At 38.5% G+C, this 20,161-nt stretch overlaps 1 protein-coding gene across 4 annotated transcripts in view; it reads right to left on the bottom strand.

Annotated features, from left to right (window-relative positions):
* Positions 1–2,065: 2,065 nt before the first annotated feature.
* The window catches only part of zbtb20 (zinc finger and BTB domain containing 20), a 93,033-nt gene continuing 74,937 nt past the window's right edge, over positions 2,066–20,161 (bottom strand). For all 4 annotated transcript variants that reach the window (XM_067437694.1, XM_067437691.1, XM_067437692.1 and 1 more), the window contains exons 3-4: positions 12,077–13,639; positions 2,066–6,540 (exon numbers count right to left, since the gene is read on the bottom strand). In XM_067437694.1, coding sequence (XP_067293795.1) covers positions 6,005–6,540; positions 12,077–13,619 — 2,079 coding nt within the window. In that variant the 5' untranslated portion in view covers positions 13,620–13,639 and the 3' untranslated portion in view covers positions 2,066–6,004. The remainder of the gene's footprint in view (positions 6,541–12,076; positions 13,640–20,161) is intronic.

Here is a 20,161-nt window from a genome sequence, read left to right as displayed (position 1 = left end):
AAGCTTGGATCTGTAAAAAGAGGCACTTCATCATTTTTTTTGTCTTCTACAAAGGAGAGGCATTGTAAAACTCCACATGTACAGTGTTAGGTGTTGTTTTGGTTACAGTACTATCTGTTGTAGATGCTGATGAACACATGGACACTCTTGTTTTGAATTATTGTGACAGTTGTGTAGAGAATATCACGTCTTTGTTTGTTTGTTAGAAGAAGGAAAAACTGCAAGATGAAAGATTTCAATGCTAGATTGAATCTAACTGACATGGGGGAAAATGGGCTGAATCTGACCGACTGAAGCGTTAGATCGTCAGATCCACTTAGTATTACAGGATGCACAATATATTTTGTATGTTACGGAAAAACTCTGAGCGTACAACAAAACCAGTCATTCAGCTGTTCCAAGTAATATTCACTCTGTCAAGCGAGCAAAACATCTTTTGCCCCTATAAATATTGGTGATGTTTTCCAAGGTCTTTTCTGTGCCCACAAGCCTATACTCTAGGAATAGATATTATTTATAAATTAAGAATTAAAAAAAAAAATGTACCTTTGTTAAAAAGCAAGGAGAAAAGAAGACTTACTGTAATAGCAAAGAGAACGCTCTATCTATACTGTACACTGAAGGAAATTCATATGTATTGTAAAATTACCATCTTAAGCAGAAACAAAAATAAAAGCTAATTCTACATTTATGAACTGTAAATATATACTGTAAAAAGTCTATCTGAACTACCCATAGAAGTGATCGTCATAGTGCTTTTTAGAACCCACGAGAACGGTGTCCAGTCTAGATGCAATGGATAGACGACTATGACATTTAAGCATCTGAATTGTGTCTAAACATTTTCGTGCAGATTTGTACACTTTCACAAACTACGCAATTTTGGCTAAACGAAGTCTCTGTGAAATAAAACTTCCCCTCCCCCCCGTCGTAGTTGTTGTTTTTCCGCTTTTTACATATGAACAAACACGGAGTAACAGTAATATCGGACATTAAAACCTCATTACACAAGCGAGATGAGACGGCTTTAATATATGAAGCCTGATACGAGGACCGGTGACACTGTCGCCGCCATGCGTGGTTATGAATCTATACCGAGATGAGAAGAGAAATCAGCGATTTGCATGTAGCTATACGTACTTCCTTCATAACCATCACTAGACAATCGTCCAATACTGTATTGCAAGGTTGCTTTTCTTTCCCCCTTCCCTTGTGTAAAATAAGCGCAAGAAATTGCAACAGCACCTTCACAAGCAATATTGCATTTGGTTGCTTGATTCAAACATGATTAAGGCTATCCTTAAAGACACAGCTGATGGCCAATGTAAGTCCCCCCCACCCCCACCCAACCCAACGGAGGGTATTTGAACAATATAGCTTATCTAGCAAACCATTTGGAAGTGATATTGATTTATCTGCTCTCTAGTAGCGCTCATTAGGTGCTTTAATGGTGGAAATGTTCATGTTTAGGTTGGCCGGACCCCTGACATATGCTCTGTTGTCATGTTATGCTTCTGTTGCTGAATGGCTGCTTTCACACTGACAGTTTCACACTTGCGGTTTGGTTCACTTGGTTCGGACCAAAAAAAAAAAACATTTAGTCCCGGTCTGCTTAGCGTCCTAAACAATGCTGTGTGAGGCTAAATGCGCTCGTTGTGTGTGTGTAGCTACATATGATGGTATTTTGAGCAACTTGTGAAGGGATAATAAATGTGTAAAGGAGTCAAAACAGCAGCAGAAATCGTCTTGGTTACGTATGGTAACCCGCGTTACCTGAAGGAGGGAACGGAGACGTACGTCCCAATTCGTCAGTGATGTCCGCTGTACGCCAACGTGACCGACTGAAAGGGAACCCTCCGTCAGACACACAAACACACATGCTGCGAGGAGACGCGGTTCTGGTGCCTGTACTGAACTGTGATAGGCAACATCACGACTTTGACGAGAAACAATAGGTATGCTTGAGCATTTTGTCCTTTTTAGGGTCACATCTTGTGACATCATGTCCAGTTTTTGGTTGGTTTACATGACTTTGGTCCGTGTTGGGTTCATATTTAATTTCATATTTAATTCGAACCAGAGTTTGTTTGGAAGCAGACAGAGAACCATCTTTTCAGCGGTCTCAGACCTCTTGTTTGGCGCACACCAGGGTTTGGTTGGCAGCGTTCACACTTATTCAAATGAACCGAGCTTGAGGCTAGTTCGATTCAGGGTCTGTGCAACAAAGTAGCTCAATGGCCACTCAAAAGTAGCCCGATGCGATTTTCTCCATCAGGCAGCCAAATTATTCATTGAATTTGTACTTTTGGGGAAATTGTACTTACGAGGGTGAAAATTAACCCACAGGAAAACATTTTTACCCACAACTTAAAAGTAGCCCAATTCTCCAGGAAACCCCCAGACTTGGCAACACTGGTTTTTGGCTGCACTCGAACTGTGTGAATGTGAAAGCAACACAGACTCGGGAGCACGCTTGTTCTGGAAGTAAAGTAACCTGCGCATGCGATGTATGCGATGTATAAATAGTGCAGTAAAACACATGTAAGGGATAATAGCGTTGATGATTTTCTATCATGCGCCATGCACATTTGTGATGGCGTAAGATGAACGCAAGTACACCAGGGATCAACAGAATCAAGCAGAGTGTGAAACGTGTCAAGTGTGAAAGCCCTCGATTATATTGTAGTTCAAAAATACGCCTATGCTTATAATGGATCGTCAACTATGGACAATATCAACAATTGAGAACCAACAAACTCATGGATGAATGAGACGGGACTCATATCCCAAAGAAAGGTCAAATGCAACCAACAGAACGTTCTTCTCATTTTGGCTACTCAACACAACTGAACGGCACGGCAAGCTGAAGCACCAGGTGCAGCGCCTCTGAAAAAACACGTATGCTAGTCTCAGACCGATACAAAACAGCCCGCGGCCAAGCTTTGCAGCATAAAAAGCGACGTTTGGTCTCACAGCACGATACAGAATATTCAACATATTTGCGTTGACGTTGAATTCACCGGGACAGCGTTGGGTTAGGCCAGATCATATCATTCAGACTTAAAGCAAGGGCCTTAACAGCATCACGTTCCTCATGTTATTTATTGTAGGGAATATAGAAATGATTGTTCTTGAGAAAGTTACCAAATGCACTCCTAAGTGTGTAAAATAACATGTTGTCACTGTTGCCGTACCTGTACTGCATATTGCAAAGGAAGCCCTACAGTTCAGGCATCACAAATTGTACAGCACACACATAGAGACATACCAGAGGAATATACACACACGCACACACAGACATGTTGCACACACATGCTCATACAAACACATACATAAATGTGCTTGATCCCTAGACAGCACTAAAAGCTTTGCACAACGACCCTCTCGTAGAAACTTACTTGTTCTAAAAGACATTTATCATATATTTAGGCACACACTACAATTTTTTTTTAAATGTGGTTTTGTGGTTTTATGGATTTTTTTTTCATGTTTGTTTTGTTTTTTTAGTTTGGTATGAATGAGAAGAAAACCGAGCATTTGCTTCAATGAGTTAACTGCATCGGGCTGGTGTTGGGATGCGGGAAAGGGATGGAAGTGGTGTAAGCAATACATCATTAGGATCTGGCCAGGGATAAGCTCACAATGGTTCAAATATAAATAAAGAAGAAGAAGAAGAAGAAGAAGAAAAAAAAAACTTGCATAAACAGCACAAAGTAAATACAATAGCAAGTGATGATAACAAAGCCAAGAAAAATTTAATCATCTAATCAAAAAAGGAACAAAGCTACTCAAACACAAGTGAACTATAGAACCAAATATTTGATAAAAAAAGATTATCTCTAAAAACTAGAACATCTCTGGTAACAGTAGTGCACTTATTGGTTTAAGCAGTGCAACATATATGCAAGAAAACAATGCAGTCCTCTTATCAAGCTTTTAAGAAAAGATATTTCCTTTATAAACAATGAAAAAAAAGAGAAAAAAAATCATAGAATTTAATTTCTTAAGTAAAACAATTCAATGTTTAAGCACAGGATTTTGAAGTAAATGTGCAAAGTAGCACTGTATTTCAAACCTACAACTTATGCGACCAAATTCCAAAATGGAAAAAGTCTGATTGATACATTTTGTCATAATTTTAACGACACTTCAAAAGGTGTATCTACTCAGATAAGTGAGCAAAAATTGCCTGATTGCAGTTGCACGGCAAATGAGTCTTTTATATCCATAAAATACGTGTATAACAAAGCCAAATATGAACACAGAGCTTCTGAGTGACGTAACACCAAAAATACAACCTTCTTAACTCACTTCCGAAGTACACACACAATGTCTAGATATTGGTAAAACTGGGAATGTTTCTTATTGTTTGGAGAGCTTTCTCCCTGTGGTATATTAAAGAAGAATGACCGTGTTTATTTTATTGTGGTTCAGTAGATGTTTCTTTTTTTTCTTCTGTTGCCTATATCCTTCCCCTTCTCTCTGAGTCTTGCTCCGTCTGTATTTCCCATCAGGCAAAAAACAAGGACGGCTGTTTGAGCCACTAGGTGGGGCTTTAGGAACAGGAGTAGTGCATTTTAGTCACCCCACCGGCCCAAACAACTGAGTCATAGTAGTCGCCGCTAACAGGAAATACATCATTTTTACGCATTTAGGAGGTTATTTCTGTCCAGTTCACTTTTGATCGAATCTAGCCCATGGCTCCAAATAGCTTAACGTTTCCCATGTTCACTGAGAGCTAATAATAATTAGAGAAATATCCACATAATGTTGGATTCTACAGCTGATAACAGTCTCAAAGTGAGCATGTGAGGAGCAGCAATTAACTTGGATTCTGGGCATGTTTGCATACTAAAATCTGCCTTTTTTCCTCCAAAAGTAAAAAAAAAAAAAAAACAGAACCATGGAGTAAATGAAAAGAACAAATCGATTGCTCGAAACTTTATATCACATTTCGTTTTGAAGCGGAAGAGGTCAACTAACAGTCGTCTTCTTAGTGGCAGTGTATGCGAAACGAATTGGAAATTATTAACGGCATTCAAAGTTTTTGCTCGAATACTGTCATCGATAAACTTTTTTTTTTTTTTATCGTTTTGTAAACTTGACCTGAACCATTAAAAAAGTGTGGCGGGAGAAAAGAAAAATGTCATAATCGCAATAATCATTCATCCGTCAAGCCACTCAAAAATTCCCATTTTAGTACAGTTAGTAAAAACTGGCTTGTACCTTGACAACATCAACATCATAATCCCTCAATGCCATAATAATAAATAAAAACCCAGTGTCAAATTGAACAACTCTCCTGTTCTTATCGCACGTAAAAAGGCAAACATGTGACCATCAATATTTTAGAATGAATCTAGAGCCAAATCTTTTTTTTTTTTTATAAATGTTTTTTTTTTTTTATAATCTATACCACAGTAAGCTTGGACGCTTATAGTGTCCAATACGGTCTACATGGGAAAAGATCTACAAGTTTAAAAAATTCACTGCAATGTTTATTCTTGTGCACACGCACGCTCACATGCACAAATACACATACGTACAAAATACCTCTACCATATATAAGTGTGTATAAGTAGTTTGTGCGTGTGAGTGCATGCATGGGTATGTGTATTTGTGTTTGTGTATGTCTGAGTGTGTGCGCGCATGTGAATTTTTTTTTCTTGTGTGTTCTTTCGCAGGCCTTTCGGTAGTGTTCAACACATAAATCAGTATTTAAGGAAAGCATACATTTAGAGGCCAGTAGTATGGATCCAGCCAGTGGATCATTATCCAACTACACAGCCTTAAGGCCACCATCTTTTTTTATTCTTTAAGAATAGCAAGGACAAAAAAAAAAGAAAGAAAAGAAATTAAACGCTTCTTTTTTTCTAAAAAACTTAATGTGCCAGTGTCTATACTCATTACTCTTCATGCCCCAATATAAGAAAAAAAAAATCTAGTGCCGTTTTCTTTATCATTTCATTCTTTTTCATGTTTACGTAAGTTTTTTTGTTTGTACTTATCCGTCGGAGACATGCTTGCGCATGTGGTCATTGAAGTGCTCGATTTGGTCAAACTTGACAGGGCACACGGAGCACATGTAGGTGGTCCCCTCCTGGCAGCTTGCTTCCGCAGCGACGCCCACTCCGGTGTTTCCGACTCCGCCCCCTGCTCCGCCCGCTCCTACCGGCATGGCGAGGGCCACCACTCCCGCTCCCGGCTCGGGAACGGCCATCGGAACGGGGATGGACGCGGCGCCTCCGGTGCTTCCTGTGGCGCTGACCCCGGAGACCCCTGTTCCGGTGCTGTGCAGGGCCATGTGGCGCTCCAGCAGGGTCTTGTGGGAGAACTTTTTCTTGCAGATGTAGCACTCGTAGGACTTCTCTCCGCGGTGCAAGCGCATGTGGACATTGAGGGAGCTCTTCTGGGTGAAGCGTTTGTTGCAGATGCTGCACTGGTACGCTCGGACGCCTGTGTGTGTAACCATGTGTTTGATAAGATAATCCTTCAGCGAGAACGAACGCCAGCAGATACTGCACTGGTGCGGCTTTTCACCTGAAAGAGCACAGAGCACAGACTCATTAGGAAGGAACATTCACTAAAGCACTCTTTCATAAACCATTATCACATCCCTAGTGAAAAATAAATATACCAACATCTATTTGAGATTTGCTAAGTAGCTACACAAGTATGTACATTTAAATGTTTATGTACTTAAAGGGTTAGTTCACCCAAAAATGAAATGTTTGTCCTTAATGACTCACCCTAATGTCGTTCCACACCCGTAAGACCTCTGTTTATCTTCAGAACACAGTTTAAGATATTTTATATTTAGACCGAGAGCTTTCTGTTCCTCCATTGAACGTATGTACGGTATACGGTCCCTTTCCGGAAAGTTAATAAAAACATCATCAGAGTAGTCCATATGTGACATCGGTTGGTAAGTTAGAATCTCTTGAAGCATCGAAAATACATTTTGGTCCAAAAATAACAAAGGCTACGACTTTATCCAGCATTGTCTTCTCTTCCGTGTTTGTTTTCAATCCTCAAATAAAGATTTAAACGGTTATGAATCAGCGGATTGATTCATGATTCGGATCGCGTGTCAAACTGCTGAAATCACGTGACATTGGCGATCCGAATCATGAATCAATACGCTGATTCATAACCGTTCAAATCTTTATTTGCGGATTAAAAACAAATGCGGAAGAGAAGACAATGCTGGATAAAGTCGTAGTTTTTGTTATTTTTGGACCAAAATGTATTTTCGATGCTTCAAGAGATTCTAATTAACCAACTGATGTCTCATATCGACTACTCTGATGATATTTTTATTACCTTTCTGGACATGGACAGTATACCATACATATGGTTTCAATGGAGAGACAGAAAGCTCTCGGACTAAATATAAAATATCTCCATTTGTGTTCTGAAGATGAACGGAGGTCTTACGGGTGTGGAACGACATTAGGGTGAGTCATTAATGACAGAATTTTCATTTTTGGGTGAACTAACCCTTTAATAAAAATACCCTGGAGTTGTACTTCTGGTATTCTAAACTGATATACTTAAAGTCTGCCTTTATCCAGAAGTAGTGCTGAGGAACCGCCAGTGCATTAAAAGGTTTTATTTTATTTCCAGCCAATCAGAATCAAGTATTCAGACAGACCATGATACAAGTATAATTGATTGCGCTGAAGTTGGAACTATTGCAACTATACTTTATTTACACTTTAAATATCTTGCATTTAAACATACAATAGTATACAGTGATTATACTTACTAATTTTAGGCTTAATATTAAGAAATAAAGAAGTACTCCAAACAGTGATATATCAGCATTTGTATTATACTTAGTATGGAATATGTTTATTTTAAATACATTTTAGTATTGTTGTTTTTTCCCCTAGTGATCGCACATATCGTTTTACTATTTTGTTTGTTATAACAGATCCATAAAGCAAGGCTGTACATGGTTCTTCTGCTTACTGTCACTGTATGGTGGAAAGTTACCATATTTGGCATGCAGGTCATTTCAATGCATACTTGTAATACATAAATATATGCTTGCTTAGCTGTATGCTATATTTATTTATATTTATAAAAGCTCAGATCCTACAGACCTGAAATGTTACACATGCATGTTCCTCTTTTTAAGAACAAATATCTCTGCACTTAGACTTTTAATAACACCTCTCAAACTCTTTGTAAACTTTTTAACACGCAATTTGACATTTAATTCTCTGTGAATATTATTCTGAATGGAAAAATAATAATAGATGAATTGTTGACAAAGAAAATACAGGTTTTAAAAAAAGATTGTTCCTGTCATTCTTGCTTTTTAAAACATCTGTAAATTTTGCTAAAAAGTTGAACTTTGCATGCAGGTTGATAATGTTGCTAAATTTATTCATCTTAATTATGGAATTAATTAGTGATGTTGTTGCCTAGCAACATTTATGTAAAATTTTGAAATCTGAAAGCCCAGCACAGAAAAAAAAAAAACACAAAAAACGTAAGAACTATGACAGAAAAGTAAAATGAACAGTGCGATAAAAGTAAATGTGTATTGCTGTTCCTTCCTGAAATGAAAAACCTATTTTACCAAATTATGGTGTCAATGACAGTAATTTGGTGTGGGTTTTTATCATACTTAAAATATTGTAAACTCTGCAGTGTACAGTAGCTTTATATCATTTCCATTTAAAGGCCATACAATGACCATTTATTGACATATTTATGTTCTTGGCAGCCACAATCTTTGATCTCACAGGCAATAAAATATGTTGTTAGTCTAAAGTATATTTTGTGCTATACTATATGATAAAAGTGCCGGTGATTATGGCTGCATCAAGGATCAAAGTCAGTTTTTTTTAGTAAGCTTATAAGATTACACAGACTAAATTTTATCCTGAAGACAGCTCATTATGGCAAAATACTCTACTTTATTATTTTTTATATCTACTACATTGTCTTACTTAACTTAACATTGCCTAATTGAATGCACTTTTGAGTGCTGGATACTTTACTGAGTGAGACCAATTTTTTCTGCCATTGCTTCAGAACTGTTGTGGCTCAAGACAAGGGTTTGGAATATATGCTCTGCTAATACCCAGCAAGGAACAGCCATCATTTCACCATCTTGGTTAACTATAGACCCGATAGAGTCGGCTAGAAGTAACCCACTTCTAGTCAAAGTAACCTTGAATTTGGTTACATCGCAATAACTTGTGAGATGTGTGATATTTCATCATGCAAGAAAAGTCAACAGTGATTGCAAGGTGTTTGGTTTCATTTCTTTGACATGCTCATGCTCTAGATGACTAGTCTATTCTTGGCTATGGTTGGACTTGGACGTCTATTAAATTTTCACTGACAGCCCAAATTTAGCCTCCTTTTAGCCTTGATGTCAGGGCTGTGTTTGGACGACTATTAGACATCTTTTCAACGCAAAATTGCATGCTGGGTAGTTCGCAAAATCAGTCTCCTGTCCAGAAGCAACTCAGAAACAGTTACTAGAATCACAAGTAGACATGACACTGCCAACCCGAGGTTGCTTAACTCTTTCCCAGCCATTGAAAACGCAACCCTTCCCTGCCATGGACGGTAATCATTACTATATAGTAATTGACAAAAAGTATGTGACAAAAGAAGTATGTCTGAATTCACAGAACTCATAAAAAAAGTACCCGGATGAATGTGTGTATATGATGGACACACTATTATCCCATGAGGCTACGGGAGAGAATTTATGAATGGCAGTGAATCGACGTGTAGGTCACATGATAATAGATGTAAGCACTTATTGAAAATAACCTACTTAACAGAGTATGCGATTTCAGACACAGCCAAGAAAAAGTGGATAGAAGTTGTTAACGCACAAGTAAGCTAACATGATCATCAAACATTCAACAGTGTGTAGATCAAAACTTCCTAGCGTTAGCGAGACAAACCAACGAAGAGCTACAGGACTGTGAAGCTATTGGGGTGAAGCTTTCTACTCCATCTATGTTTTAATCATCATTCTGAATCTGATCCGGACAACGAAAAGGTTTTTGTTCAAAATGCTTTTTAATTAAACTTACCCACATTCAAGTGTTAAAATAAATGGAATGACGCTCGAATAAAATTGTTATATATATATATATATACAGTACCGGTTAAAAGTTTGGAAACATAACTAATGTTTCTGAAAAAAGACTCATTATGCTCATCAAAAACACACAAAAAATGTAATATTGTAAAATATTATTAAAATGTAAAATATTGGTTTTCTATTTGAATGTACTTTAAAATATAATTTATTTCTTTGACATAAAGCTGAATTTCCCGCATTATTACTCCAGTCTTCAGTGTCACATGATCCTTCAGAAATGTATTATTAACAGTTTGTCTATTTTTTTAATAACCTGTGATTTATTTAAAATATAAATCTTTTGTAACAACTACCGTTCAAAAGTTTGGGGTCTGTATTTTTTTCTTTCTTTTTTGAAAATAATTTATACTTTTATTCAGTAAGAATGTGTTAAATTGATAGAAAAGTGACATTAAAGATTTATATTGTTAGAAAAGCATTTATTGAATAAATGCTGTTCTTTGAAACTTTTTATTCATAAATGAATCCTGAAAAAATGATCACGATATAAAAAAAACAGACAAACAATACAACAAAAAAATTAAATATTTAAATATTAAGAGGCACAACTGTTTCACATTAGAATGATTTCTGAAGGATCATGTGACACTGAAGACTGGAGTAATGGCTGATAAAAAATTCAGCTTTGCATCACAGAAATAAATTATATTTTAAAGTATATTCAAATAGAAAAACATTTTTTTTAAACTGTAATAATATTTCACAATATTACAGTTTTTTTTCCTGTATTTTTTTTTGTCAAATAAATGCACATAAGACGAATGAGCATAAGAGACATCTTTCAAAAACAATCAAAATAGTAATGTTTCCCAATTTTATATATATAATTGTGATATATTGATTGTTTACAAACTGTATTCATATAACAAAATATTCCAGGGGTTATGAAAGATTGGTTAACATGATCAAAGATGGTGGCACTGGCTGGTGGGGAAAGAGTTAAGGATGTATGTAAAGTTGGTTTGGATAAAAAGCACCTTCCTAAAATGTCAACGATTTTGTGGCATGTCAAATCATTGGTGCAGACTTTTTCCTAGGAAAAGAACACACCTTCCTATATATACATACAATGACAAAACTGGAATTAGCAACGCTTAAACTATGCCTGAGGGAAAGCAGCTATTAAGGATGTGTCTCAAATTGACCCGGCAATTCTGTGTCAACCAATGAGGCCTGGGTTCACTAAGTCAAAACTTTAATTATTGACTATGGTAGTTATCATAATCTTTTAAGCATACACAAGAAAAGCCTTTTGGCACACAATATAAAAAGTCATATTGGTCTCATGGCTTGTCATGCCTCAAGAGGGTACGTACAGAACACAATAAAGTATTAAATGATAGCTAACAGGCTGCTGATATGTTTTAATCACAGTACTCTTTTGCTCTTTTAAGTGGTTTAAGTGGCTCGCTCACACGATCACTTGTACTGTATGCATTTTATAACAGCAAAAATCTCACTTGCGTTTTGCAAAGTGAGAAGAAAGGAACTCGACACATTTGTTATACCTTGCTACCTTAAGCAATGCACTCACTGAACAGTTATTCAATTTCTAAGTAGGGGTGCTCTCCACTTCCTTCAGGCTTGAAAAATACACCGCCTCAGCTCATTTCATAAATGATGCATATTCTGGTCCTATTGAGCCGTGTCTGAAAGCCCAATAACTGAGAAGAATCGCATCAATATTTTTGAGGTCCAAACGAATGCTAGTCAAACGGTCGAAGTTACTTATAACATAATAACTAATCCACAGAAAACAGCTAGAAAGCATGATTCACAGTCAAGTTAATAATTGCTACCAATTATCCATCTAGAATCAAAAGCGTACCTTAATTGTTTCAGACTAGCTTTTCAGCCAAAGCAATTTAGATATAATTGGATAAAAATTTAAAAAGATACATACACAATACATAGACGAAGGCCAAGGGTACTCACCTGTGTGCACAAACATGTGTTTGACGTAGTTTTGTTTGGCAGTAAAGGTCTTACAACAAAGAGTGCACGCGTAGGGCTTCTTTTCCCCGTGCTGTACTATCGGACCACCTTGCTGTTGACTTCCACCGGGCGGCACCGTCAGTCCACTGGGGTACGGAGGCATGCTGGGAGAGGGCACTGCCACAAATTGGGGCTGCTGGCTCCCAATGGACTGGGGCAGACTGAAGAGGAAAGGCTTGTTGTCGGTGGCTGACTGGGTTGCAAAGAGCGTAGGCAAGTACGTGTTGCCTGCAGTTCCCATTACCTGGGTGTTGCTGGTCAAGGTGAGGGGCATGCGCAGGTTGCTGGTAAGTGGCTCACCTGGCCGTAGGTATGGCCCACCTGGCATCGACTGGGGTGTTGCTAGGTTGGCTTGAGGCAGCTGATGGATTCCAAGCTCAGCGCTCTCTTGAGAAGGACCGTTTCCATTAGCGTCTTCAACTGACTCTTGGGTCTGTTCAGGAGATGAATCGTTGACCTCGATCTGCACAGGGGTTCCCCGCTCACCTTGCTGGCCTTTATTCTGACAGTTGTCTCGACCAAACCCAGACAAGAAAGGCTGTTCGACAGAATCGGTTTCCGTGCCAATGGAAGAGCTGACGCCTGAGTCAAAGCTCTCGCCTTTGGGCTCACTTTCGATGCACTCCAGCTGCTCGCTGTCCACGCGACAGTCCTCGAGCCCGTAGCAACTGTACTCGTCCCCTTGTTCCTGCTTGATGTGAATATCACCTGTGTGGAGCCTCACGGGACGAGGCTGTTTGCGGCAGTGCGTGGTCTCCGACGTGGCCAGGAAGCGCTCCATCTGTTGCGAGCGCTCGTGAATGCGTGTGATCCAGGCAGGGTCCTGCCCTCCCTCCTTCTGCTGTAGTTGAAGGGGCGAGTCGTAGCTGGCTGTCACCGCAGCGCCGGCATAGTGGGAGCGATTTCCACGGGTACCATTTTGCAGGCCCAACCCAGAACAGCTGGAATAAAGCGAGGAATAAACGCGGTCAAGGCTCTGGTGAGATGTTTGCATGTAGCCTGATTCGGCATCACTACTGGGACCGGAGGTGCCAGACTCAGGGGTTCCCCGCGGCGTCTCCTGCCCCGAGTCGCCTGGGACGACGGAAAAGCTGCCAGATCCACCAATGCCAACATTTTGCGAAACAATGCGGGTGCACTCGTCGATAACGGTCTTGATCTGAAGTATGCTGGCAGCTGTGAGGATCTGCAGGGCCTCGGACTGGGAGACCCGCAGCACACCGCTGTACATGAAGTCAATCAGTTTCTGGACGGACTGTACAGAAACCACAGAGGGGATCTCGATGTCACTGTAGCCCAGGAGCAGCTTGTCCTGGAAGAAGGGGCTGCCTGCAGCCAGCACACAACGGTGAGCTCGCAGCATGCTACCATGGATCCGAACAGTCACGTCACAGAAGTGCCCGCGGTTTCGCTGCTCATTGAGTGTCTCAAGTACAGAATTGCTAAAGTTGTGGAGATTAATGTGGTGAATGCGTTCGGTCATCCCCTTGCACCTGATGTCACCTGTGTGGCAGACAAACACAAACACAAGCACAGATCAATCACACATTCAACAATGCTCTTGATTTGACTGCACTGAGATCTGAACTGAGCTGGACGATGACATCGCTGTTTTCTGCATGAAATGAACTAATTTAATAATTGATGATCTTTACAACGGAACTGACTTCAGCTGAACAAAGACACTATTTATAATATATAACAGATAACAGAAAGAGTGTCCCTGGAATTTGCCACAAAGACAGGAGAACACTATTTTGAAAAATCCCAAAGCGTAGGCTGTGAAATGCATAGATAGAGAAAGCCATTGCTCTAGGCCTATACTTTAATTACCTTAATAAAGACCGATAAATAGACCATTGATAACCACAGACATGTGCTTCAATCTTATGGAATGTGTATGGCCTTTAGTTGCTTTTGTTCATTGACATTTTCTGTAGAATGTGAATTCGTTTTCTGTCTCTACCTTATGGACAAAATGGTCATGGGATGTTGTTTGCAAGAATGTAGCAAACAGCAGAGAGTATCACAGTGTCTCTGTGATTATAGAACAATGTCCTGTTGATGTGCTGTGAAAAATTTCAGAAATTCAAAGTATTTATTTAAAAGCTACACTGCTGAACACCCCAATAGTCTACACTACAGCAACAGTAAGAGAAGTGCTGTAGTATATTTACGTGATTTATGTAGGCTAGCAATATATATATATATAATAATATATATAATGACAATAATGTAAAAGAACTGACAATAATGTAAAAATGTGTACCTTGAATACAGTGTAAGTTGCTTTGGATAAAAGTGTCTGCCAAATGCATAAATGTAAATGTATATAATATAAACACACACACACACACACACACATATATACGTGTGTGTATATGTGTGTGTGTATATGTGTGTGTGTGTGTGTGTGTGCTTGTTTTTGTGACATATCAGGACAAAAATGTGTATAATAACATGTGTATGACACAGGTATTACAGAAAATGGTGACATATCAGGACATTACCCCATGTCCCCACTTTTCAAAATGCTTATAAATCACACAGGAGGAGTTTTTTTGAAAAAGTAAAAATGCAGAATGTTTCCTGTGATGGGTAGGTTTAGGGATAGGGGCAGTGTAAGGGGATAGACAATACGGTTTGTACAGTATAAAACCCATTACGCCTATGGAATGTCCCCACAATTCACAAAAACAAACATGTGTGTGTGTGTGTGTGTGTGTGTGTGTGTGTGTGTGTGTGTGTGTGTGTGTGTGTGTGTTTATGTTGAAACAGGCCGAAGATCAAGTAGCACTCAAGGTGCAGGATTAAAAGCTCTGTTACAATATAGTATATGAGTTATACATAAGATAAAATATAAAATAAGCAGTAACAAAGCTTAACGCATGGAATACTTTATCCACACATATGGATTTAATGCAAAATTATCCCGGTTAGGTAACTGGACACCACTTGCTAATGTAATTAGGTCATCGGACAAATATAGTGAGGTCATGTGATTATAGCATAACATTTATTGTGGAACAATACTTACTCCTTTTAGAACTCAGTTCAGTGTATAGTGTTCAGTATTCCGTAAGTATTAAGCTAGTATTCCATTCCAAATATTCCAATATCATCCCACAATGCTCTCACATTTAAATTTTTGAAATGAAAGCTTAAGTTATTTGGTAAATGGACTGCATTTATATAGCGCTTTCAACAGACCCATGGCCATTCAAAGTGCTTTACATCTTGCCTCACATACACCCATTTACTTATTCATACACTGATGGCAAATATTTGTGTGGATACAGAGTTTAAGAGGCTAACTATGTGTCAAAATAGCTTAATACATGCATCCTGCAATGTGGCATGCTATACTCCAGCTATATATTATATTAAACAACATTTTTCACATTTTTTTGCATAAATGATGCACAGTTTCATAAGCAATAATAATACAATGCATAGAATTCATGCATGGGATATTAATGTCACACAACAAAACCATTTAAACAAACTAATTAAGGCAAATGAAAGCAAATAATGCCAATTTACTGCATATACACACTATCCCTTACGTAATATAATTTGTAACCTAAAATGTTAATGTTGAAATCCAAAGGCACATTCACAACAAAAATGATAATCATAACTATATTAGCGTCCACACCAGCTGATGATATCATTCTGTTTATTCTAAGCACAAGCTGTTTTTTTCCGTCTGCCGCTATAAATGCTCAAGCTCTTTAAAGCAGAGTGGATTCTGATTGGCTGTCAATATTATTATCATCCATCAGCAGATTACACCTATATTGTTTCTCTATGTTGTTATTTTTATAGTTGTGCTGTGGCCTCTGCTATTGTTTTATATTTAGAATTATATCGTTATCGTTATAATCCTTTGTGTGAACAGGCCTCTAACCAGTCAAAAAGTATTTTTAAAAGTAATTCTACAATACCCACAACAAATTTCTAAATCTATAATTTATACATCTAGATCAGGGCACCATAAATAAGACTTAACGCGACACATGAAATGATAAACGTACATTAACCTTTAGCCCGAGTCTTTTCAAACCTATCCTGGAAGACCCCCAGCACTGCACATTTTGTATGGGTGCTCCTCAATACTAAAAATAAAGCTTCCTTGCTCCTCGCTCCTCCAGCCTCTGACCCGGAAACAGACCAAAGTTAGTCATCTTGAAGGACATCTCAATTCTCTAACTGCACTGTGAGGAGACGAGTAATGAGTGGGATAATGAAGTCTTTTCCCTTTTAGCAAAAAATCTCTCAAAAAGTTCTAGATGCCAAAAAATTAGACAATACTGGGCAAAACAACAAAGCCAAGACGCCATCTGATCATCTGACTATGCGTTACAAACTCTCATTCTTATACCATTTCTGTTATCATCTATTACCCAATACGCGTGCATCTGGTTCTTTCCCAGTGTTTAACCCATCCCATTCGTTTGACACAATTAGTTATCAAACCTTCTGATTGCTTCTTTAATGGTGGCAAGTTTCCAACTAGTCAATTAAAAAGAAAATGTAATCCCATTTATCAGGAAAGAAATAACATATATACACAGAATGTCCGATGCATGTTTTCTCCAATGTGTACTGTGTACTATTGATGAGATGAGATAAGATATACAGTATAGCGTACAGTATGACCTTCAAATTTACCCATAGTATAGTCATGTAAGCATCAAAGTGTTCCTGGCTTCCATAAGATCCAGATCCCTCGGGTGATCAAGCACATTCCAATATACAAACAAGCTTTCCTTCGATTAGTCCATCATTTTCTTTCCTTGCATCCTATGAGCTGAGACGCGAAGAAACGAGGATGCACAATTAAGAATTGAGAAGCACCCTATGACCCTACCCTCAGCCACTATTACCTATATTAGTCCACTAATATTGAATGAGTGAATGAAATTGAGTGAGTGAATTCGGACACTGATTGCGCCGGAAGGTCTGCCGCTATTGCATAGTTTATTTTCTGAATTAAACAATTTAATAATCTATTTATACCTGTATGATATAAAGCTGTGCCTACATTGGACCAGTGATTTGGAAAATGGATCAATGGATGATTCAGCTGCGGGAGCCATCTGGCGAGACACAGGAATTCATTCAGCGTGACTCTCACAGTGCATTATGGGTATTATCTAGCCAATGAGTGTACATAGGTTGCACACTCGTTATTGCGGTGCATTATGGGATTGAATGAGTGCACTCGATTACGTCCACTATGGTTTCGGACACCTATAGAAATGGCTACCTCCTGAATCACATTTCCCATTTGAACACATTTGATCCTCCGCACGGAAGCTTAATAAAGCCTGAACCTCGTCGTCAGTCCATCGATCGTATTTTTAAAAACATTGTTGATTCGAACAGCAAACCACTCTTTTACGGCACGCACCGCAACAGAGTTTTAAAAATGGTGGTTGAAATAAAATGCTGTGTGAGCTCAACCAATCAGCATGTTCAGTGCCCAAGTCCCACCGCCAAAAGGTCCTGAACTTTGAAGAAGTACTACCTTGCGAGTACTTTCTGTGGGGGACATTTTTCCCCGGAACATCATTTAGACCCTGGGCCCCAAAGCCCCTGGATCCTGGAGAATGTTCCTGCGGTGGAAACGCGGCTTGTGTCCCGACACATCCACTTCAGGTCTTGCAGTCTCTACTATAAACGGATGAGTTGAATCAGAAGTATTAGAGGAGGGAGCCAAAAAAAATGTAGCGGTTGTCTTCCAGGAGAGGTTTGAAACCCCCTGCTTTAGCCTAATAGCAACAATCCTGAAAAACACACTGAATAATCAATATCGCTCTTCACAACACAACAGGTGGCGTTGCCTTGCCATTTAAGTTGATCCTACCAAACAGCATTAAACTATCAAAAATTAGCACACAGCAGACATTATTTATGAAAAGTGGAGTGTCTGGAAAACATTGACCTAAAAAAGCTTCTCTTTTCACAGACAGAGGGCAGTCTTGAGCTAGTGTACGGTGTGTGAACTAGCCAGCACTCGTCTGCACATGCAGCATGAGTTTCGTTTTTGCGTTACATGAAATCAAAAAATAAATAAATCAAAGCAATCAAGCTATGATGGGTCCATGGGATCATTATTCATGCAATGAATTATTTTCAGACTTCTCTGGAGTTCACGTTCATGCTGGTCTGCATTTGAAAGCACACGACTGTCTACACAAACACTTTTGGAGAGAACACAAAATGTCTACTTTCTACAGGGTGAAAGCTGCGCCCTGTTTCAACAGACGGCTCTGAAACTCCTAAAAATGCCCAGAAGAGTTTAAACACTTTTGAAAATGACTCGTAATGGCTGGGGACAGTAGTGAAATTAGTTCCCTTTGCAAAACATCGTCTTACAGAAACCCGCACAACGAAAGTTGAAAGTACACACTGTTTGCTCCCTTTCAAATTTCTCTCACCCGTTTCCACGTGCATTCCTCTCTGAGCACTTCTCAGTTTTACACATTGTCATTTTGGTGCCATGTCTTTTATTGTTTGCTATATTCAGAAATATAATTGTTTATTAGTATTCATAATCAGTTGTAATATGTATTTTGTGAAGTTTAAAGTCCATGAGTCAAGTCCATGAAAATGTGTGAGAGGGTTATGTCAGAGACATGAAGATAAGTTATTTTTAACCACATGGGAATGTATATGCAATGTAGCATATGTTTTCCACTGATGTCGACTGAAGTATTCTCTATAAGGAAAGAGGATTGTGTAGCATGATGTATACATCTATTTTAAACATCTAACCTATTTCAAACATGAACAACATGTTTCTCCATCTGCTAAGTATATAATGTAAGTTCTTTTTGACAGCATATAAACATTTGCCCAACCTTTGTGTACTGCCTCAGTACACATGAAGACCATCAGTCTTCAAATTAAATTGTAAATTGTCTTTCTTTATAATAAAATTTGCTTCAAGTCTATACTCCCTTAGCTCATTACAATAGCAAATTTTAAAATAGCAAGTGTTTACTATTCCTAAGAAAACACTGAAATGTAATTTCTCTATCCGTATGGTTTCAAGAGCTTTTAAATGTTAGTGTAAGTGCGGTCAAAAAGGATGCGAAAAAACAGGTTAGCAGAACAGACCATTCATTTAGGATTCATAGCAAACAACATACTTCAAGTACGCAACCTTTGAGAGTTAAACGATGACACTGCAAAGAAATAGGCATCCTTTTGGAAGGTTATCGAGGCAAAGTGTTATATTAGACAAAGAAGAAACACCATGTACTTTTGTGTCTCAACATGTTTCTGTAAAACTTTAAGCCTTTTGTAAAATCTTTTGTAAAATGTGTGTGTGTGTGTGTGTGTGTGTGTGTGTGTGTGTGTGTGTGTGTGTGTGTGTGTGTGTGTGCGCGCATGTGTGTGCGCGCGTGTATGTGTGTGGTTCAGGTATTCCCTCCAGTACTTTACGGGGACAAAATGTCCTCACAATGATGACAAATACCAGAAAACTTTGACCTTGTGGACATTTTTTGGTCCTCATAAGAAAAACAGCGTATAAATAATAAAATTATTATTTTTTGAAAATGTGAAAGTGCATAAAGTTTCTGTGATAGGTATGTGTGTTGTTAGGGGATAGACTATACAGTATTTACAGTATAAAAATCATAATTTCTAAAACCCAATGGCTATGTGTGTGTGTGTGTGTGTGTGTGTGTGTGTGTGTGTGTGTGTGTGTGTGTGTGTGTGTGTGTGTGTGTGTGTGTGTGTGTGTGTGTGTGTGTGTGTGTGTGTGTGTGTGTGTTTGTGTGTGTGCATGTGTGTGTGGGTAACATCTAGCTAACCATGGTACGCAGCAAGACTCTGAAAATGTTGTGTTGAATAAATAATAATAAATTATTTTTTATATATATATATTGAATACTTTTTTTTTTCAAAATTTTCCATGCGATTACAATTGTAATATATCCTTATATAATTATATAACCCATTACATTAGCCCAGATTTTTCTTCATTTGCAGTGTGATGATAGGTAATTT

This window comes from Pseudorasbora parva, chromosome 3 (assembly GCF_024679245.1).
Source record: "Pseudorasbora parva isolate DD20220531a chromosome 3, ASM2467924v1, whole genome shotgun sequence".
NCBI classification, from domain to species: Eukaryota; Metazoa; Chordata; class Actinopteri; order Cypriniformes; family Gobionidae; genus Pseudorasbora; species Pseudorasbora parva.
This window is presented reverse-complemented; position numbering and strand designations above follow the sequence as displayed.